This window comes from Vidua chalybeata, chromosome 29 (genome assembly GCF_026979565.1).
Source record: "Vidua chalybeata isolate OUT-0048 chromosome 29, bVidCha1 merged haplotype, whole genome shotgun sequence".
Taxonomy (NCBI): domain Eukaryota; kingdom Metazoa; phylum Chordata; class Aves; order Passeriformes; family Viduidae; genus Vidua; species Vidua chalybeata.
The window spans coordinates 75,806-97,881 of NC_071558.1; the positions used below are offsets into that span (position 1 = coordinate 75,806).

General features: G+C 51.5%; 1 protein-coding gene and 1 long non-coding RNA gene across 2 annotated transcripts in view; one reads left to right on the forward strand and one right to left on the reverse strand.

Annotated features, from left to right (window-relative positions):
• Positions 1–1,862: 1,862 nt before the first annotated feature.
• Positions 1,863–22,076, reverse strand: part of LOC128801343 (uncharacterized) — a 33,481-nt gene continuing 13,267 nt past the window's right edge. The window contains exon 3 of the long non-coding RNA XR_008435177.1: positions 1,863–2,023. This is a non-coding gene — a long non-coding RNA (uncharacterized LOC128801343). The remainder of the gene's footprint in view (positions 2,024–22,076) is intronic.
• Positions 9,826–11,579, forward strand: LOC128801332 (olfactory receptor 14C36-like). The gene is made up of 2 exons (XM_053967158.1): positions 9,826–10,053; positions 10,965–11,579. The coding sequence occupies exons 1-2, from the start codon at positions 9,826–9,828 to the stop codon at positions 11,577–11,579; spliced, it is 843 nt and encodes a 280-aa protein (XP_053823133.1).

Here is a 22,076-nt window from a genome sequence, read left to right on the forward strand (position 1 = left end):
AAGGCAATGCCCGAGGGACTGAATGAGGGTAACAATAAAGGGATTTAACGAGGGGTAACAGGGGGTATTATGCAACACCAGTGAACATAGGGGAGCATATAACAACCAGGGGGGTATTACAACAAGGGTACAGTTAGAAGGGACATGGGGAGACATATAGAAGCAGCAAACAGGGGGGTGTATTACAACCAGGGCACAACTGGAATGAACAGGGAGAGACATCCACAGTGGGAGACATAACAAGGGGGGCACAATTGGAATGAACATGGGGGCACAACAAATATGTAACTTTTACTGAATTCATTCATAACAATTGTGACACTGTGGGACCAAGGAGAGCATTGCTGCACTGCCAGACCTCATGGAACCAAGGATCCACTGTGACACTGCAGGGCCTTGGGGGACCACAGCGCCATTGTGACACTTCGAGGCCCAAGGATTCAAGGGACTTTGTGACACCAAGGGGTCCCATGGAAACAAAGGGACATTGTGACACTGGGAGGCCTCATGGAATCATGGAGACCATTGGGACACTCTGGGGCCTCGTGGAACCATGATGACACCAAGTTGTCTGGGAGTGTTGATCTGCTGGAGGGTAGGAGGGCTCTGCACAGGGCCCTGGACAGGCTGGATCCAGGGCCCAAATCCAACAAAGTGAGATTTAACAAGTCCAAGTGCCAGGTCCTGAACTTTTGCCACAACAACCCCTGCAGCACTACAGGCTGGGGACAGAGGGGCTGGAGAGCAGCCAGGCAGAAAGGGACCTGCAGGGACTGATGGACAGCAGGCTGGACGTAAGCCAGCCGTGTGCCCAGGTGGCCAAGAAGGCCAATGGCTCCTGGCCTGGATCAGGAATGGTGTGGCCAGCAGGAGCAGGGCAGTGCTTCTTCCCCTGTGCTCAGCACTGGTTGGGCAGCACCTCGAGTGCTGTGTCCGGTTCTGAGCCCCCAAATTTAGGAAGGACATGGAGGGGCTGGAGCGTGTCCAGAGAAGGGCAACATGGCTGGTGAGGGGTGTGGAGCACAAGTCCTGTGAGGAGCAGCTGAGGGAGCTGGGGTTGTTTATCCTGGAGAAGAAGAGGCTCAGGGGAGACAAGGCGGTGTTTGCCCCCAGCCTGCCCACGGCCAGCCTGGGGCTGCTCATGGGGGTTTTCTGTGCTGAGCATTAGCCTGGCTGTGTTCTTGAGAGAGCCTGGGCAAGGAGCCTGGAGCCCCCAGGCCCTGGCCTGAGGCGTCAGCGCTGCCCCAGCAGTGCCCATGGCCTGTCCCTGCTGCAGCCCTGGCACTGCCACCCCCAGGACTGTGCCCGGCCCCGAGAGCACTCAGGCCCTGCAGCAACACCAGGGCCACCAGGGCAGCGGGGCAGGGCCACGGGAGCAGCACTGCCAACACCAAGTGCTGCTGCTGCTGGGCACAGCTGCTGTGCCAGCACTGATCTGCCCCCAGCTCTGCACACAGACATTGCTGCTGCAGCTCCAGAGAAGGCAACAAAATAGCATCTCTGCAGAAAACTTTGCTGGGAGATCCTTTAGTTCCTTTAAAGCCACCGAGAGCGCAGCCTCTCACTGACACCATCTGGTAACACGGAAGGTGCAGAGAAATAAAATGAGAAATGGCACAAACAATGACATTTCCTTGGGGAGGAGATGAAAAAAGGAGAACAAAGGAAAAAATGCCCACAACCAAACCAACAAGTATCAAAAATGACTTTTATTACAAGTGATTGGCAAAAAATGGCCAGCAGTTCAATGTTCCTGAAAGCATCCAGTGATCAGTCTCCACACTGCAGCCTTGAGCTCCTGGTTTCTCAGGCTGTAGATGAGGGGATTCAGGTCTGGAGGCACCACCGAGTACAGAACTGAGAGGGCCAGATCCAGGGATGGGGAGGACATGGAGGGGGGCTTCAGGTAGGCAAACACTGCAGTGCTGACAATGAGGGAGACCACGGCCAGGTGAGGGAGGCAGGTGGAAAAGGCTTTGTGCCGTCCCTGCTCAGAGGGGATCCTCAGCACAGTCCTGAAGATCTGCACACAGGAGAAAACAATGAACAGAAAACAAACAAATAACAAACTGGCACTAAATCAAGAAGTCCAAGTTCCCTGAGGTAGGATTTGGAGCAGGAGAGCTTGAGGATCTGTGGGATTTCACAGAAGAACTGGCCCAGGGCGTTGCCATGGCAGAGGGGCAGGGAAAATGTATTGGCCGTATGCATGAGAGCAGTGAGAAAGGCACTGGCCCAGGCAGCTGCTGCCATGTGGGCACAAGCTCTGCTGCCCAGAAGGGTCCCGTAGTGCAGGGGTTTGCAGATGGACACGTAGCAGTTGTAGCAGATGGTGGTCAGGAGAGAAGACAATGTCGTAGTGCAAAAAAAAACCAAAAAAAAAATACACATCCTGTGTAGGAGATGGTGCTGGTGTCCCAGAGGGAATTGTGCATGGCTTTGGGGACAGTGGTGCAGATGGAGCCCAGGTGGCTGAGGGCCAGGTTGAGCAGGAAGAAGAACATGGGTGTGTGCAGGTGGTGGCCGCAGGTTACGACGCTGATGATGAGGCCGTTGCTCAGGAGGGCAGCCAGGGAGATGCCCTGCAAGAGGCAGAAGTGCAGGAGCTGCAGCTGCCACGTGTCTGCCAGTGCCAGTAGGAGGAAGTGGCTGATGGAGCTGCTGTTGGACATTTGCTGTGGCTGCACATGGGGACCCGTTCATGGAGAAAGGACAGTGACAAATCAGGAGAGGCTGCATGGAGCCAAACCTGGGTCATTCCCTGTAGCCTGTCCCGCTGGGACTCACCCACCCTTGTTCCTGCTCTGGGAAAACCTTCACCCAGGTCCCTGCCTGAGCTCCAGTTGTGCTGGCTGAGTGTGCCAGGAGCAGACAGGCCTGTGCGTGGGGGAGCCATCCCTGCCCTGCTGCCCTGGGTTTGTGGCCATGTGGCAGAGGGACAAGGCTGGATATTCAAGATTTGTCAGGGGAATCACTTCTAATGCAGAAAGGCTTGGTAGTATCTGCACTTCTAGGTCTAGAGGACATGAATAGCAGGGAAGAGATGTAGGGAATGTTTTTCCTATCCACACATCACTCCTGGCTCTCTGAGGTCAGAAATCCCCAGCATTCCTGCTGCACTCAGAGTTTGCCACTGAGAGATGTGAGAGGCAAAGGATTCCCTGTGTCTGAGGGAAGGTGAAGGGCTGGATGGGTTTGTTCCCAACTGCCCTGGCTTTGCACCTTTGGCTGCAATCAGAGGACAGTCACACTCCTGGGTCACCCTGGGATAAACCAGACCCTGCCCAGAGCAGCGGGATCCCTGAATGTCTCACCCTCTCCAAAGGTCTCGGGCAAGGTCTCAGCAGCCCCTTGTGCCAAGGACACTCACGGCTCCCTTAGCCAACCCAGCAGCATTTCCTCAGCTGTGGCATCTCTGCACTTCCCCGTGGGACATTCAGGGAACTCCCAGAGGCTCTGGCACAGATCTGCACCCAGGAGGGCAGCTCAGAGCTGGGAAGGGCACAGCAAGGAGATCCCTGGCTGTGCCCATGATGGGATCTCAGGGAGGGGCTCAGCTCATTTCCCTTTCCCATGGACTGCTTTGCCCACAGCCCCACAGGTCCCAGGGAAGCTTGTACGCCCCATTCCCATGGACAGCCCTGCCTAGCAGGATTGCCAAGGGCAGTGCCTGACTCAGCTGCTGCAAATGCCACAGCCTCCCTGAGAGCACCAGATAACAGTGACAATATCAGGGCAGTGCAGAAACAAGAGGAGATGTTGTGGTGCTGTGCCTGAGAGGGCAGGGCAGAGACAGCCAGGCACTCAGGACAGTGTTGCCATGCCCAGCTGTGCCCGGCACCTCCCACACACCAACAGTGCCCTCCTGCCCCAGCACTGCTCTGCGCAGCCCCCTCTGCTTCCCTGAGCATCTCCCTGGGCCTGGACATTCCCTCCTGAGAGGTGCCTTGTCCCTGCCAGTGCTCACAGAGCCCATCCCACCCTGTGTGCTCTCGGCCCGGCCCTACAGAAACCTGCCTGTGTGCAGGGCCCTGGCTGGGGCAGGGTCTGTGTGCAGCTGGGCAAGGGCAGCTCAGGAGAGCCCTGCTGGGCCCTGCCAAGGTGATGCTGCTGCTGTCCAGGGCTGAGCAGTGGCTGAAGGCCCTTTGGGAGGCTCCCAGCAGAGAGACTGACTACCCAAAGTTATAGTTCTGGAGTCTCTGTAAATGTTCAAACATTCCTTTGAGGATCCTGTGTGTCCCTTTCAACTCAGAATGTTCTGTCATTCTGGGATTACAATTCCTGTTCTGATTCTCCCATCCCCCTGTTGTTTATGATCAAAAGAGAAAAAAAAAGCCTTGCAACTGTGTTAGAACAGTAAAGGAAAAACCAGACCTTTATTGGAAGCTTCCAGGTGTCCCAGTGGAGATGTGGCACACCCCGCCCCTGATTTCAACAATTTATTAAGGTTGATTAATTAGGATATTTAACAGCAACATCCAATAGGAGATTCAGCTGTTCCAGTTACACACCCCTGCTCAACCCATTGCAGTAGGTCCAAGGGCTTCTTTGCCCCACATTTAGTTATGACTGCTCACATTCTGGTCAAAATCAAAAATGTTCTTCTTGTAGGCCCTCTTCTGATAATAAGACTATGTAGTATTTTAAAAATGTATTTAGACAGTCTGCTTATTGTTCTAAAATCTAAGAGAAAGGTTAGGAAACGTACTAGAGTTAATTAAGGATTACAGTTATATAAGTATATAATCATAGTTTAATAGAGATAATAAAGAGGTTAATAGAGTTAAGTAAGGATTATAGTTTTATAACAATATAATAGTAATCTACAGAGCTATGAATACATGAAAAATGTATAAAAAGCAAAAATCTTTTTGTCTCATCCTTCTCCAAGCAGGAAATTGAAAACACTCTCAGGAAAGTTCCTGATCTATACAGCAATCCCAGGCTTATCTTCTTTGGGAAGTGTCCTATGGAGCTGTGCCCAGGCTGATCTGGAGCTGGGAGCAGCCCTGCCCCACCCAGCAGCTCTCAGCAGAAGCACCTGCCTGGCTCAGGGTCGCTCCTGAAACAGAGATTTTTGGAGTTAAGTTAACAAAATGAATTAAGCATTTATAATTTAACTTGTAGAGGTATATATTGAATTTTAACTTTTTACTTAAGAAACCTCTGCCTGGTACAAAGGGCATAGGAAAATGCAAATTTCTGAAGCTTCTTGCATAAAGAACAATACCAGAAGAGGCAAAGAACCCAGATAAAGAAGCTCCTCTGTCTCCAAGCCTATCAAGACTGACAGACGTACTCAGATAAGCACCAAAGGACCAAAAGCGCACACGCAGAGAGGAAAAGTTCAAAAGTTCAGCCATGAGGAAGACCACAATCTTCAGCCTCAAGACCACCGAGAGACCCCCGTACGACCACCACAGCAAACCACGCATGCCCAGAAGGGCGTGGACTTACTTAGCATGAGAGGTGAGGACAGGTGGGGCCAGGGGTTGAATATGCATGAAAAAGTTGTGCAATGTATTGCATATGGAACATCTTTGAGAATAAAGGTGTGGGTCAGACTGAGGCTCGGGGCACAAGTTTTGGAGAGCTATCTCACTTGTGCCAGGCGCTGACATACATACCCACTTCATAACTACCCCAGGTTATGGAGTCTATTTATTTATTCCGCGTATCGTTTCAGTTGGCGACCACGAAGGGACTGCTCTGCTCACCCGCAGGTCCGGTTGGGAGCAGACACCCTCAGGCGCCACGGGGCTTTTCCCCGGAGGGACTCTGCGCCTCGGCTGTACACTGCGGGGAGCATACCACGGCCCGTCGACTAGCGGATGAAAGCGGTATGTATTAATTTCTTTTCTTAAGGTTGGCACTGATAAGTCGCAAAAAGACGTTTTTGCGCGCAGGTTTGCCCAGGGGCTTGCAAGCAGACCGCCATCGGGGGAGAGGCCGGAGGCGGGAGGACCTCCCCAGCTGATAGCGCAGCTCAGGGAGGGAGAAATCGCGATTTCAGTGTGTGGTGTGCTGTGTCCCGATTTCAGTGTGGTGTGTCCCAATTTCGGTGTGGTGTGTCTGTTACGTCCGGACGTGCGTGCTTGTGCGTGTGTGTGTATGTGTGAGTGGAACGGTGATGCGCAGTGCGGCGTTGCTAAGATAGAGAGACGCGGCGCAGCAGTGCTGGAGAGCGCATGCGCGGGGCAACTCTCAGCCCACACTGCCTGATAGAGCGGGCAGTGCGCATGCGCGCGGCGGCTAGCAGCCACTCTACCTGATAGAGCGGGTGGTGCGCATGCGTGGCACAGGCTGTCCCTGGCGAGCGAGGGGAGCGCGGCGCGGGGCTTAAGTCGGGGCTTGCAAAGGTGCTTTAGGCGCAGCCCAGCTGATAGCGCAGCGGGCGCGCGGGCACAAGCCGCGGTTTGAGGAGCTGCTTTGAATGCCGCTAGCTGATAGCGCAGCTAGTGGGAGCGTGGTACAAGTTGGGAGTTAAAAGCACCACTTAAAAGCATCGCTGGTTGGTAAAGGGCTTGCAAAAGTAGCCAGCGAACCCGGCTGGGCTAAGAATTAAGTGTTTGTTGTGCGATAGCACTGCCCTTTAGTGTTAAAAGCTGTCACTGGGAGATCCTTTGCATTACAGGGCGGATAAAGGGGGGATGAATGTGTGTGAATGAGAGGAGGGCTGGTTACCCCAGACCTGCTAAGCGAGAGCGGCAGTCTCCCATGCTGCGTTTCCGTCTTTTTCGCGAGAAAAGCGGCCAGTAAAGAGACGACGCGAGTGATAAAGAGTGAGAGAAACCCCCCTGGGACTGGGTCTCAGAGAAAGAGTGGGACCCCTTGGTGGGGGGGGGGGGGGGGGGGAATAAAAGGTAATTAATTGAGAAAAAAAATATAATAAAAAGTAAAAAGAAGGTTTTCTTGACATAATCTGTTGGGGAAGAATAAAAGGTAAAATGTGTGGGAGGGGCCCCTAAAAATTCTGCTGGATTGAGGGATAAGAATGCCCAAGAACATCCAGGATTAAACCTGCTGGGTTGAGGGATTAATATTCCAAGAGCATCCAGGGTTGATTCAAACCTGCTGGATTGAGGGATTAACATTCCAAGAGCACCCAGAATTAAGTTTTGCTGGGTTGAGATATTAATATTCGAGAGCACCCAAAATTGAATAAAAATTTTGCCTGTTTGAAAAATAAATCTCAGAGGATCTACAGATGGGAACCACACAGCTAGATTGAGGGGTATCCAAGAACACTGAGACTGGCCAAGGATACCTAAAAGTGTAATAAGTGTGTTGAAAAATAAAAGGTACCTTGTTGTTGTGGTTGTTTTGTTGTGTGTGAGAGTAAGTGAAAAATAAAGTTAAGTGAATGTGGACGAATGAAAGTATATTGCTTCCATTGATGACCATGATATTGTCTAAAGGAGGAGGCAAGATAGCCTCCTACAAGTACATTGGAATATAATACCTTGTTACAACTTATGTTATTTAAGTGAGACCAGAAGAAACTACCCCAGCAGTCCTTCTAGTTGTAATTCTAAAGCTGGGAGAAGTGAAAAAAGAAGTAAAATTCCTAGTTGGTACTAGAGCAACGTACTCGGTTCTAAATACAGCTTTGATGCCCATGGGGGATGATTATGCTATAGTTACAAGAGCAACTGGCCAAACTGAAAAGGCATTTTTCTTTAGGCCGCTAAAATACAAACTGGGAAAGCAGTGGGGGATCCACAAATTTCTATATATGCCCAATTCCCCTGAGCCACTTTTGGGCAGAGATTTGCTGAGACAATTACAAGCAACTATTACATTTAAAAATGGGGAGATGACTCTGGAGGTAAATGATCAAAAGTATGTAGAAATATTGAGTTTAATATTAGCCACCAGTGAAGTCATGAGAGAAACTAAAATTGATGAAAAGATGAATCAAGTATTTCCTAGGGTATGGGCCTCTGATGTACCAGGGAGAGCGAAAAACGCTCCCCCTATACAGATCAGGCTAAAAGAAGGAGAGAAACCTGTCAGGGTTAAACAGTACCCCTTGAGGAAGGAAGATAGGGAAAGGATTAGCCCAGTAATTGAGAACTTTTTGCGTCTTGGATTATTAAAAGAATACCCCTATCCTACCAGTTCACCAACCTGATGGGTCATACCAGTTAGTACAGGATCTGCGAGGCGTAAACAAGGTAACTGAGGATCTGTATCCTGTGGTGGCCAATCCCTATACGTTATTAACTTGCTTAATACCCGAGCTAACCTAGTTTACCGTTTTAGATTTAAAAGACGCCTTCTTTTGCCTTCCTATCCACGAAGCCAGCCAGAAAAATTTTGCATTTGAATGGGAAAGTCCTAAAAGTGGGCGAAGAACTTGACTTACATGGACCAGACTCCCACAAAGATTCAAAAACTCACCCACTTTGTTTGGAGAACAACTTGCAAAAGAATTAGAGACCTGGGAAGCCCCTCCAGAGGAAGGGAAGCTGCTACAGTACGTAGATGACATCCTGATAGCCACATGCACAAGGGAAGTACACATGGCCTGGACGGTAAGCCTCTTGAACCTTTTGGGGCACCAAGGGTACCGGGTATCAAAGAAAAAACCCAAGTAGTAAAACAGAAAGTAACTTATCTGGGTTACAAAGTCAGTGCTGGACAACGTACCTTGGGCCAAAGCTGGAAGGAAGCAATATGCCAGACCTCAAAACCTTAGCCTGTAAAGGAACTAGGAACTTTCCTGGGGATGACAGGGTGGTGCAGGTTATGGATCTATAACTACAGACTGTTTGTTAAGCCCTTATATGAACTGATTGCAACTGAAAGCAGGAACATCCAGTGGACAAAGGAAGCTACGCAAGCTTTCAACCAGCTGAAAAAAGCCCTCATGTCAGCTCCAGCCCTGGGATTGCCAGACGTAAGTAAGCCTTTCCTTTTGTTCTCCCATGAGAAGCAAAGAATTGCCTTGGGAATACTAGCACAGGACCTCGGCCCATACTGGAGAGCAGTGGCTTACTTCTCTAAGTAATTGGATACAGCAGCTAAAGGGTGGCCTGGGTGCCTCAGAGCTGTTGCAGCAGTTGTACTGAACATCCAAGAGGCACGCAAATTCACCCTGGGCCAGAAAATGACTATGCAGTGCTAGAGGTGAAAGGCAGACACTGGCTTTCCCCAAAGATACCAAGCTATTATAGTAGAGCAAGATGATGTAGAGATAGTAGTGACTAACATTGTCAATCCAGCCTCCTTCCTCAGTAGAAACCAAGGGGAACCAGTAGAACATGACTGCCTGGAGACCATCGAAGCCACCTACTCCAGCCGCCCTGACTTGAAGGACACCCCCCCTTGAGAATGCAGAAGTCTAGTTTACTGATGGAAGCAGTTATATCATCAGTGGAAAAAAAATATTAAACATGCATCAGAAGTACTGCGACTTCTAGAAGCAGTCCAGTTGCCAGAGAAAGTAGCGATCATGCACATTAAGGCACATCAGAAGATAAACTCAGAATTGGAGGAAAGAAACGAGCTGGCAGATAGGGAAGCAAAAGAAGCAGCAAAAATTGAAGTAATAATTGAGGCAGCCCTAATTCCAGATGGGCAAATTTCCCCCGAAGGTAAGCCAAGATACAACAAACTAGAAAAAAAATTGATCCATGAGCAAAAAAGAGACTATAACCAAGAGGGATGGGCCACCATAGAAGGAAAATTAGTTATACCCTCCTATTTATTATAGTCCCTAATAAAAGAGGAACACCAGAAAACCCATTGGGGTATTGATGCTCTATATAAATATCTAAGTGAAGGATCATAGCTAGACATTTACAAACAGCTATCACCCAAATGACTCAACAATGTGACCTTTGCCTCCAGACCAACCCCAAAAATACTCCCAAACCAAAACTTAGCCAGACTAGGAAGGGTCATGGGCCGGGGCAGCAATGGCAGATTAATTTCACAGAATTGCCAAGAAACGGGGGGTATAAGTTTTTACTAGTGCTAACAGATACCTTTTCAGGATGGCCAGAAGCATTCCCCACCAGGACTTCTAAAGCTCGGGAAGTAACTAAGGTATTGGTACAAGAAATCATACCACGCTTTAGAGTCCTGGCCACAATCTCCTCAGATAGAGGACCACATTTTATTGTAAAATTAGTGCAACAAGTTAGCCAATACTTGAGCATAGACTGGGAACTTCACACCCCATATAACCCACAATCAAGTGGTCAGGTAGAGAAAATGAATCATTTGATCAAACAACAAATTGTATGATTGAGACAAAAAGTTAATTTGTTATAGATTTGAACCAAACCCAAGACTAAAGAAAAGCTGAACCACTTTCAATTGCTTTATGAAAAACCATATGGGGTGCAGAAGAGAATGTCTACCCAAGACATATCACTAACCTCCTATATGTTAAGTCTCTTACAAGAAGACCCTAGAACCACAATGAGAGAGACCACACCAAGTGCCCCTTACTAACTTTGTGTATTCAACATTAATCACTAGCTAATAAACACAAGTCATAACTAGTGAAATGCACTGTTTAGAACACTTTATGTCACCCCATTATAGCTTTATTAACTTAAGTTACTATAAATTTAATGATGTCTATATTAACACTCATGTAAAATTAAAAAAAAAGTTAAAATGTGTAAGCATTCTAACGTCCCTCTCTAGAATTCATAGAATCCTGCTAAAGGAAGATTGTCATAATAGTAAGTCAAAATTTAAATCGAGACCCCTGTAGTAAAAGAATTTACTATATTTTAAGAAAAGGAGGGACTGAAACAGAGATTTTTGGAGTTAAGTTAACAAAATGAATTAAGCACAACTGGAGCTCAGGCAGGGACCTGGGTGAAGGTTTTCCCAGAGCAGGAACAAGGGTGGGTGAGTCCCAGCGAGACAGGCTACAGAGAATGGCTCAGGTTTGGCTCCAAGCAGCCTCTCCTGATTTGTCACTGTCCTTTCTCCATGAACAGGTGCCCATGTGCAGCCACAGCAAATGCCCAACAGCAGCTCCATCAGCCACTTCCTCCTACTGGCACTGGCAGGAGCTGCAGCTCCTGCACTTCTGCCTCTTGCAGGGCATCTCCCTGGCTGCCCTCCTGGGCAACGGCCTCATCATCAGCGCCGGAGCCTGTGGCCACCACCTGCACATGCCCATGTTCTTCTTCCTGCTCAACCTGGCCCTCAGCGACCTGGGCTCCATCTGCACCACTGTCCCCAAAGCCATGCACAATTCCCTTTGGGACACCAGCACCATCTCCTACAAAGGATGTGCTGCTAAAGTTTTTCTGCTTATGTTCTTCCTTAGAACAGGGTTTTCTCTCCTGACCATCATGTGCTACAACTGCTACGTGTCCATCTGCAAACCCCTGCACTACGGGACCCTTCTGGGCAGCAGAGCTTGTGCCCACATGGCAGCAGCTGCCTGGGCCAGTGCCTTTCTCACTGCTCTCATGCACACAGCCAATACATTTTCCCTGCCCCTGTGCCATGGCAATGCCCTGGGCCAGTTCTTCTGTAAATCCCACAGATCCTCAAGCTCTCCTGCTCACACTCTAATGTCAGGGAAGTTGGGCTTATTTTGCTAAGTGCTCTTCTATATTTTGGATGTTTTACGTTCATTGTTTTCTCCTGTGTGCAGATCTTCAGGGCTGTGCTGAGGATCCCCTCTGAGCAGGGACGGCACAAAGCCTTTTCCACCTGCCTCCCTCACTTGGCCATGCTCTCCCTGTTCCTCAGCACTGGCACATTTGCCTACCTGAAGCCCCTCTCCATGTCCTCCCCATCCCTGGATCTGGCCCTCTCAGTTCTGTACTCGGTGGTGCCTCCAGCCCTGAACCCCCTCATCTACAGCCTGAGGAACCAGGAGCTCAAGGCTGCAGTGTGGAGACTGATCACTGGATGCTTTCAGGAACATTGAACTGCTGGCCATTTTTTGCCAATCACTTGTAAATAAAAGTCATTTTTTATACTTGTTGGTTTGGTTGTGGGTGTTTTTTCCTTTGTTTTCCTTTTTTCATCTTCTCCTCAAGGAAATGTCATTGTTTGTGCCATTTCTCATTTTGTTTCTCTCCACCTTCCCCGTGACCACAGACTGTGTCAATGAGGGGCTGCGCTCTCGGTGGCTTTAAAGGAACTAAAGGATCTCCCAGCAAAGTTTTCTGCAGAGATGCTATTTTGTTGCCTTCTCTGGAGCTGCAGCAGCAATGTCTGTGTGCAGAGCTGGGGGCAGATCAGTGCTGGCACAGCAGCTGTGCCCAGCAGCAGCAGCACTTGGTGTTGGCAGTGCTGCTCCCGTGGCCCTGCCCCGCTGCCCTGGTGGCCCTGGTGTTGCTGCAGGGCCTGAGTGCTCTCGGGGCCGGGCACAGTCCTGGGGGTGGCAGTGCCAGGGCTGCAGCAGGGACAGGCCATGGGCACTGCTGGGGCAGCGCTGACGCCTCAGGCCAGGGCCGGGGGCTCCAGGCTCCTTGCCCAGGCTCTCTCAAGAACACAGCCAGGCTAATGCTCAGCACAGAAAACCCCCATGAGCAGCCCCAGGCTGGCCGTGGGCAGGCTGGGGGCAAACAGCATGGCTGGTGCTCTGCAAGGGCCCTGGGGGAGATGGGAAGGAGCAGCAGAGCAGGGGCTGATCCATCCCCAGTGCGCTGGACAGCCCAGGGCAGCGTCCCAGAGCGTCCTCATGGAGCTGCCAACAACATCCCCCCTCTGCAGCCCTGGCCTCTTCCCCCACCTCACACAGGTGCCACATCCTTGCAGGCACAGACACGGCGAGCCCCTGTTTGCATTGCACACAGCAGGCGGGAGCACCCCCATGCTGTTGCTGTGGGAACATGAACCTGAGGGAGCACAAATGCCATCAGCCCCTGGGGCCAGGAAGGGCTGGGGGACGCCAGGGAAACCACTCAGCTTTGTCCTGGCCTCTGCACTCAGCCAGAAAGTTTGTTCCCATCAGCTGGGAGTTTCCTGTCCCACTGCAGACACTGTTGCTCAGAGCCAGGGCAGCCTGGCAGCCACCCCCAAACTGCCCTGAGCATTTCCTTGGCTTCTCCTTTGCTTTCTTTTCTTTTCTCTTCTATTTTACAAATTTCTTCCTCTTCCTCAGCCCTGTTCCCTGCCCTGTAAACTGCCCATCCCTGTTTGCCCTTTCCTCTCTGGCCCTACTCCCCATTCCAGTTCCTGACTTGGCACCATGGGAACGTCCCTTGGGGAGCAGGATCATTCCACAAGTGCTGCAGGAATTGTCTGCAGGCCCCTGCAGTGCCTCCTGCTGCTCCCTTGCCAGAGGCACCCCAGGCCAGGGGGGGGGACATCTGGGCTGCTGTCTCTGGCTGTGGGGCTCCCTGTTCTGGGCAATGAGGAGGAGCTGCAGAGGCTCTGCAGGACTGATAGGATGGGCTTTGGGGCTCTGAGGAGAAGCTGAGGGACCTGGGCTGCTGGAGCTTCTGAAGAGGAGGCCCAGGGCTCCTCCTGCAACTGCTCCAAGGGTGGTTTCAGAGAATCCCAGAATCAACCAGGCTGGAAAAGACTTCGGAGATCATCAAGTCCAATCTGTGCCCTGACACCTCCTTGTCTCCCCTGAGCCGCGTCTTCTCCAGGATAAACAACCCCAGCTCCCTCAGCTGCTCCTCACAGGACTTGTGTGGCAGAGCCCTCACCAGCCTTGTTGCCCTTCTCTGGACACGCTCCAGCCCCTCCATGTCCTTCCTAAATTGGGGGCCCAGAACTGGACACAGCACTTGAGGTGTGGCGTCACCAGTCCCGAGTCCAAGGGAAGAATCACTGCCCTGCTCCCGCTGGCCACACCATTCCTGATCCAGGCCAGGAGCCATTGGCCTTCTTGGCCACCTGGGCACACTGCTGGCTCATGTCCAGCCTGCTGTCCATCAGTCTCTGCAGGTCTCTTTCTGCCTGGCTGCTGTCCAGCCACTTTGTCCCCAGCCTGTAGTGCTGCAGGGGTTGTTGTGGCAAAAGTTCAGGACCTGGCACTTGGACTTGTTAAACCTCACCTTGTTGGATTTGGGCCCTGGATCCAGCCTGTCCAGGGCCCTGTGCAGAGCCCTCCTACCCTCCAGCAGATCAACACTCCCAGACAACTTGGTGTCACCATGGTTCCATGAGGCCCCAGAGTGTCCCAATGGTCTCCATGATTCCATGAGGCCTCCCAGTGTCACAATGTCCCTTTGGTTCCATGGGACCCCTTGGTGTCACAAAATCCCTTGAATCCTTGGGCCTCGAAGTGTCACAATGGCGCTGTGGTCCCCCAAGGCCCTGCAGTGTCACAGTGGATCCTTGGTTCCATGAGGTCTGGCAGTGCAGCAATGCTCTCCTTGGTCCCACAGTGTCACAATGGCCTCTTGGTCCCAAGGGCCACCATGGTGTCAAACATGTTTCCTTCACTCCAGGAGTCCCTGAGGAGCAGCACTGGCCCCTTGGTTCCATGGGGCCCTGCAGTGTCACAATGGCCCCATCATGACACGAGCTCCTGCTCTGTCACAGAGCTCTGCATGGTTCCACAAGGCCCTGCAGGGTCACAGTGGCCTCTTGGTTCCATGAGCCCTCAGAGTGCCACAAGGAATTCCTTAGTGCTGCAGTGTCACAATGGAGCCCTGGTGACACAAGATCCTGCAGTGTCACCAGGGACCCTTGGTTCCATGGGGCACCACAGTGTCACAATTGTTCCCTCAGTTCCCAGAGTCCGTGCAATGAAGCTATGGCCCCTTGATTCCATTGTCCCCAGGCTCTCCCAAGGGTCTCCTTGGTCCCACATTGGCACAATGGCCTCTTGGTTCCACAGGGCCCTGCAGTGTCACAGTGGCCTCTGTGGTTCCACCAGGACCCAGACTGTCACAATGCACTCCTTGCTTCCATTCAGCCCCACAGTGTCACAGTGACCCCGTGGCTCTGTGGTGCCATGTCGTACACAGTGTCCCCATGGTGCTCTTTGTTCCACCAGGCCCCGCAGTGTCACAATGGCCCCTTGCTTGCCCAGGGCCCTGCAGTGTCACAATCATCAGAGAATCAACCAGGCTGGAATAGACCTTGGAGAGCATCAAGTCCAACCTGGGACCCAACACCAGGTTGGGTCACCCAGACCATGGCACTGAGTGCCACATCCAGTCTTTCCTGAAACACTTCCAGGAATGGTGACTCACCCACCTCCCTGGGAAGCCCATTCCAATGCCCAATCACCCTTTGTGTGAAGAATATTTCCTGATGTCCAGCCTAAACATCCCCTGGTACAGCTGAAGTCTGTCTCCTCTTGTCCTGTCATTGTTCCCTGGGAAAAGAGCCCAACCCCCACCTGGCTGAAGCCTCCTGTCAGGGAGTTGTAGACAGTGATGAGGTCTCCTCTGAGCCTCCTCTTCAACAGGATAAACAACCCCAGCTCCCTCAGACACTCCTCACAGGACTTGTGCTCCACACCCATCACCAGCCTTGTTGCCCTTCTCTGGACATGCTCCAGCCCCTCCATGTCCTTCCTAATTTGGAGACCCAGAACTGGACACAGCACTTGAGGTGCTGCCCAACCAGTGCTGAGCACAGGGGAAGAATCACTGCCCTGCTCCTGCTGGCCACACCATTCCTGATCCATAGGAGTGCCAGGGCTTGGATGAGGGAAATGGTGGGGAGGGGGTGGGGACAAAGTGTTATTAATTGTCAGCCATTAAGGGTCTTGATTTTCATACCTGTTCAAACTGCATTAGAAGGTGCTGTGGACCAATATCAATTGGACATTGCTGATATCAAACTATAAACAGGAAAAGAAAACAGGACAAAACTGTTCTCTCTGCACCGGTTTCAATATAGTATATTCACTTTGAATACACTTCTGTAATCTGTCTAATTTACCACAGAAGAATTGAGGACTAGAATTATTCCCAGGGGTTTTTCTTGTTTAGATGTTTTGAACAAATGCTTATGAATCTTTTTCACATAATTCCTGAACTGAAGAGCTCAAGAAAGAAGAGGCCTCTGGAGTAGTAAAATTCATCAGCAACCTCCAGGTGGCTGAGGATCCATCCCCGTCAGAGCAGCAATGACCAGAAATGGGCACAGCTTTGTGGCTGCCCCAGCTCTGGGATGGGCCCTGGGCCTGGAGCAGGAGCAGCTCTGGAAGGCCCCAAGGATGGGGCTCTTGTGTTGGCCTGGGCAGATGGGATGGCAGCAGGGGCTGCAGAGCTCTCAGCACCTGAGCCAGAGGGGAGCAGGGCACCCAGGGAGCCTCCTTGTGCCTTGGCCAAGCCCCTTCCCCCACGGTGGGGCTGAGTCCTGGCTGAGCTGCAGCTGCTGCTGTGCCCTTGCCAGGGGCTGAGGCCGTGGGGCCAGTGGCCAGAGCAGCCTGGCCTGAGCAGAGCTGTGGGGCCAGAGCTGGCTGGGCTGTGCTGGGGAGAGGCCCTTGGTGCTGCACAGAGCTCAGGGCAGCTGGCAGAACTTGCAGGGAGCTGGGCTGGGCTCAGAGAGCCTGGCACAGACACCATCAGTGTCCATCTCAGCCTGGCTGAGCGTGCAGGGGCAGGACTCAGCCCAGGCCTTGTGGGGCAGGGCCAGCGCCTGTGCAAGGCATTGAAAACAGGCAAGTATCCAAGAGAGGAGGCTGCTCTGTGCCCTTGGCGGCATGGACACAGGAGGGAGGGGGCCCAGGACATTTGTCAGCGCCAGCCTCTGTCCCCAGCCCTTGGCAGCTCTGGCTGCTGAGCCCAGCTTTGCCCTGGGCTGAGTTTGGCTGTGGCCCAGCTCCATCCTCCTGCGGGGCTCAGGGCCTGTTCCTGGCCATGGCCAGCCCTGGCCGGCCTCTCTGCTGGCCCAGAGGCCGGCAGAGCCCGGGGCAGGGCTGTCTGTGCAGCCCCACAGGTGCCACGGGCTGGGCAGGAGCTGGCAGAGGCTGCCCAGCAGGGAGGCCATGGGGCACAGAGCCCCAAGGCTGCCGTGGGCACCATGGCACAGGGGCCGTTCCCAGCCACAATGCTCCTGTCCTGGGCTGGGCCTGCACAGGGGCTGTGGCACCATGGCTGGGCCAGCACAGGGCCACCAAGGGGCCACGCAGCCGCTGCCGGGGCTGGCAGCAAGGCCGGGCACAGGCAAGGAATTGCTGAGCATGGCCTGTGCTGGCCAGGGCTGACTGTGCCAAAGGCAGAGCTCAGCTGCCCTTGGTGGCTGCAGGAACACTCAGGAGCCCAAAGAGCCTCCATGGCTGTGCTGGAGACCAAGGCTGGAGCAGGGAAATGCAGGGCTGCTGCGCCATGGGGAGGGCATTGAATTCCAGCACACACCTCAGCTCTCTGATGATCCCGGCACCGTGCTGGGCCCTGTTTCAGACTGGAGCAGAGCAGCTGTTGATGGGACAGGAGCCCTGTGGGGCTGGCAGGGACCTGCAGCTTGCAAGGTGCTCTGCTCTCCCTCAGCTCCTCTCTGGGAGACCCAATCCCAGCTCGGCACCTCAGGGCACAAGTGGCACTGCCTGTTCATGGTGACACACCTGATGTCTGCCTGGAAAGGGGCAAAAGTTTAACACATGTACCTTTCACAATATGCAAGCACATTTTTATTATCTGGGTCACTTGAGTATTTTTAAGAAATGGCAATGTTTTCCTACCAGGAACAGGAATTTCCTGGAAGTATACTGATGGTAGGAGAAAAAATACTGATCTTGCCTTCTACTTGCATCACCAGTATTCGCATTATTATTTCATCTCCCTCTTCCTTTAGGTGTTTCCAGCTGTCTCTGTTGAAATGGCCATGTCTAAGGACATCTCTTCACTAGACCAGCTGGATCTATGTACTTACTGTTGCTCCCAAATTTCCTCATCTAGGTGCTCTCTGGCCATTAAATTGCCTCTCAACTGACTGGTTTCATGCTTTGAGCTTCAGGGAGTTGTCCAATCTTTTTGAAGTTCAAATAAATATCACATTAGACAACGTCCTCATTGTGTTTATATCTATCACAAAATTACCTTTTCTTAAGTCTTTGTCTGAAACTGTCCCTGTACAAAAGTCCCTTGGGGATGGGGGACATGTCAGATGCTGCTGGAATATCACAGAGAGCTGAGGGAAGAGCTGTGATGGTTATTAAACTGTTCAAATGTTCAACTTGTGTTTGTTTGCAAGAAATCTTTCTGTGCCTATGAGTGTCACCAGGCCCTGAGCCCAAAGGACACAAAACTGATGAGTTGTGGTTCCCACTGCAGGGGCACTTGGACCTTGGCTCTGCACAGGAGAGCTCTTCATCCACTTTCTCTCTTTTCCTCCCTCTGGGCATGGAGGGAGCTCCTGACTTCAGCCTGTGACTCATGTGTGCAAAGAGCAAATCTGGGCAGAATCGGGGCAGGGAGGGTTTGGGGGCACCTTGGGATCTGTGCTGGGCACAGAAGGTGTTTTCCATTGCTCTGAGACTGTCTGCTGTGCAAAGTGGATTTAATAGCCAGCAGAGGAAGGGCTTTGCATTTGATGGAGCTGTGCCTTCCCTTGGCTTTGTTGGCTGACAAGAAATGAACATCCCTCTGTGTCTGGGGCAGCTCCTTCTCCAAGGAAAGCAGGTGGGAGCTGGAGCCAAGAAGCTGAAACCTGCAGGTGCAGCCTGGGCTGGAGGGAGCTCAGATTTGCACAAGGCTGCTCTGAGTGCCAGGGTGTGGATGGGGGAAATGGTGGGGTGGGGGTAGGGACAGAGGGACAGATTGATTGTCAGCCATAAAAGGTCTTGATTTTCATATCTATTCAAACTGCATGAGGAGGTACTTGGATTCAATGTCAATTGGAGATTGCACTTATCAATTTATTAGGAGTAAAAAAAAAAACTAAACAGGACCTAAAAAATATTTTCTCACTGTCTTTGTAAAAATAATACATTCACTTTCTTATACAGTTCCGAAATCTGCCTAATTAACCACAAAATATTTGAAAACGTAAATTATTCCCAGAGGCTTGGCTTGTTAAGGTGTTCTCAGTGTTAATGAGCCCTGGGGCACGGAATTCCTGAACTGAAGAGCTGAAGGCTGAAGAAGGCTCTGGAGCAGTAAAATTCAGCAGCAGTCTCCAAGTTACTGAGGATGTCATCAGCCCCCACTGAGGCCATCCCTGCCCAGAGACCGTGGGGGAATGGGCAGACAAGGAGAACGTCCCTGGGGCTGGGGCAGCAGAACTCAGAGGCACCAGCGGCTCCAGCTGGGAAATGGAGTGTGGGATGGGGCTGTGAAAGCCCTGCCTGGGCTGTGCCAAGCAGGACACACAAGCCCTGACCCCCATCCCCCAGACAATTCTCTCAAGGAGACATTTAAAAGGAATTACAATTGTTTGTGTGCTCTGAGTTGGATGCACTGGAGAAATACCAATAAGAGATTCTCAGGAGCTCAAAACAACAAAACAGCCTCTACTGGGAACTTTAGAAAATCAGGGAAACTTAGGGAAAATTTAATATGGCATTCAATGAAGAAAAAGCACTTCTCAAAGCATTAACAGGCCCATTTGACTTCACAAATTCTAAGCCTGTTCAATTTTAAGTTAATCAACATTTGCAAGTGCATGGAAGTAGAAGACAGAAAGAAAGGCAAAAAAAATTTAGAGAAGCACACACAGAGCTACCAACACCAATTCCAGTGGTGTTCAGATAGAAATTCCAAGAGGAGGTAGGGTCAAGATGTGTGCTTGCCTTGTGGTCAGCCATAAATACCCCTTGGCCTTCCTGGGCCCTTCCCCCAGGTGGGACTTGGGGTCATTTGGTCACTCAGGAGCTGGGCTGGGGGCTCCAGAGGTGGCTGTGGATCATTGCCTGTGGTGTGCCAGGGACTGGCAGACACTGCTGGGCTGGGATAGGGGCTCTGGGGGGATGGGGTTCCAGGGCAGGGCAGGGCTGGGGTTCCAGGGCAGGGCAAGGCTGGACCTGCCCCTTCCTCTCCTACACATGAAATATTTTGGGGCAACAATCTCCTCCACTCTCTCACAATAGGTAATGTTGGAGGTAAAATCCCAATTCTGGCCATGGGCAACTGGTCTAGAAGGACGAAGGAAAGCCCCATTACTCAGTTCATTTCTGGTTTGATGTTGCTTTGTTCTTTTCTCTCTCTGACTTCCTTGTTTTCGCCCGGCTACTCTTTCCCGGGGCGCTGGCCAGGCGCTTCCGGGAGCAGCTGGAGAGAAGCAACAAACACCTTTGTGGGTTCGTTTGATACGGACAGAGCTGTTTAGAGAGCGCGATCAAGACCGGGATAAAGAGACTCAAGAGATTGGACACTTGTTCTGCAGTCCAAAGTAGGTTGTATTTGCTCGAACGCCGCACATACAAGTGACAATGATCAGGGGTTGAGTTACAGGTTATATAGGGGAAAATAAGAGATAAGGTGAAACCAATAGAACAATGCCCAGTGTGAATACATTATAGGTAAAATCCAATGGGAATAACTCCAGGGGGAAGGATGAATACACGTAAAAATACAGAATAGAAACTCCAGCTTTAGGTTTAGGAAACAGAAACTCCCATCTTAAATTCACAAAGCCTTTTTGCTCCGTTTGCGTAGCTGTACACTACAACAGTTTGATTGCCTGAATTTTGTTTGGTTTTGTTGTTGCTTTGTTTCCTTGGTGTGCCTGAAGTGTCCACTCAGGAGCAGAGTGACTCTTGCCAAAGAAATTTGTGGTGCTGTCACTTAATATTAAATCTGGTTTTTGCTGCTCCCTTGCTGGGGATTTTTTCAGCACTCTCAAGCCCTCATTCTGAACAGGGTGAAGGAGCCCTGGCCCACGCTCTGGCCCTGGAGGACATGGGGACACTGCCGGGGGGTCCCTGTCCCCCTGTCCCACCCCCCACAGCCCCAACCCCCATCCCCATGTCAGGCTCTGGGGTCAATCTCATGGAACATCCTCTGGGGGAGGCTGCAGCACCGGGGGTGGGGGGAGCTGGGGGGACAGGGGACCCCACTGTGCACGAGCAGCGTTGGACTTCTCTGGGGGGAGCTGTGAGGGGGGGCTGGGGCAGAGTGACCTCCCCAGTGACCTCCACAGTGTGGCAAGCATATTTCTCTCTCTCTCAGGATTTTTTATTGAGGTGCACAGAGAGAAATGAAAGAGAAAACAATTTCTATTTCTGCTCCTTGTTTTTATCTTGTGGAATGTGCTTGGAGAATTGTTTACCCAGAGTGAGCACTTGGTTGGATCATGGTGGATTGTTTGGGCCTGAGAGCCAATCGGATCCACCTGTGTCTGGACTTTGGCGAACAGGGTCATGAGTTGTGAGTTAGTTAGATATGATAGTTAGAGAAAGTAGCATGTAGTATTTAGTATCCTCTTTTATATAGCATATTAATGTATTATAACATCATTATAATAAAGAAATCATTCAGCCTTCTGAATGGAGTTAGACATCATCATTCTTCCCATTGGGTTCACCGACATCTACAACACCACAGCCTCTGGGGTGTCACACAGCCATCTGTGATGTCACACAGCCATCTCTGTGATGTCACAGAGCCAGGTCTATGATGCCGCCTTGTGATGCCATGCAGCAGTGCTGTAATGTCACAGAAGTCTGTGATGTCACAAAGTTACCCTGTGAAGTCAAAGTCTGTTTTGTGATGTCACAGCCCGCTCTATGATGTCACACAGGCACCTGGTGATGTCACAACCCACTCTCTCATGCCACAGAGCCACTCTTTATGATGGCAGAGTCTGCTCTATGGCCTCACACCCTACTCTGTGACATCACAACCCCCTCAGTGATGTCACAAAACCCTCAAGAACTCATTTACATTGAAACACTGAAGTTTCTTTTACTTTGAAGAGATCCCTGTCAGGGACACAACTGAGCAAGTGTCCCCAGGTTCCAGTTAGAGCAGAACCCTGGAGGCAGTGATGACAGGTGGGGACAAGCAAGGGAAAGGTGTCTCTGGTGCTAAGCAAACTTGGATGTGTTTCAGGAATGCAAAGGGCCAAGGCTGAGCCCCAGCTCCTGGAAAGGCAGATCCTGTCCCTCCCTCATTGCTCAGGGCTCTTCCTGGGATGGGCGCTGGGATGTGGGGATGTGCAATGCCAAGGGCAGGACCATGGGGTGGCCCCTGCCAGGCTGCTGAGCAGGGACAAGGAGGCAATGAGGCCCCAGG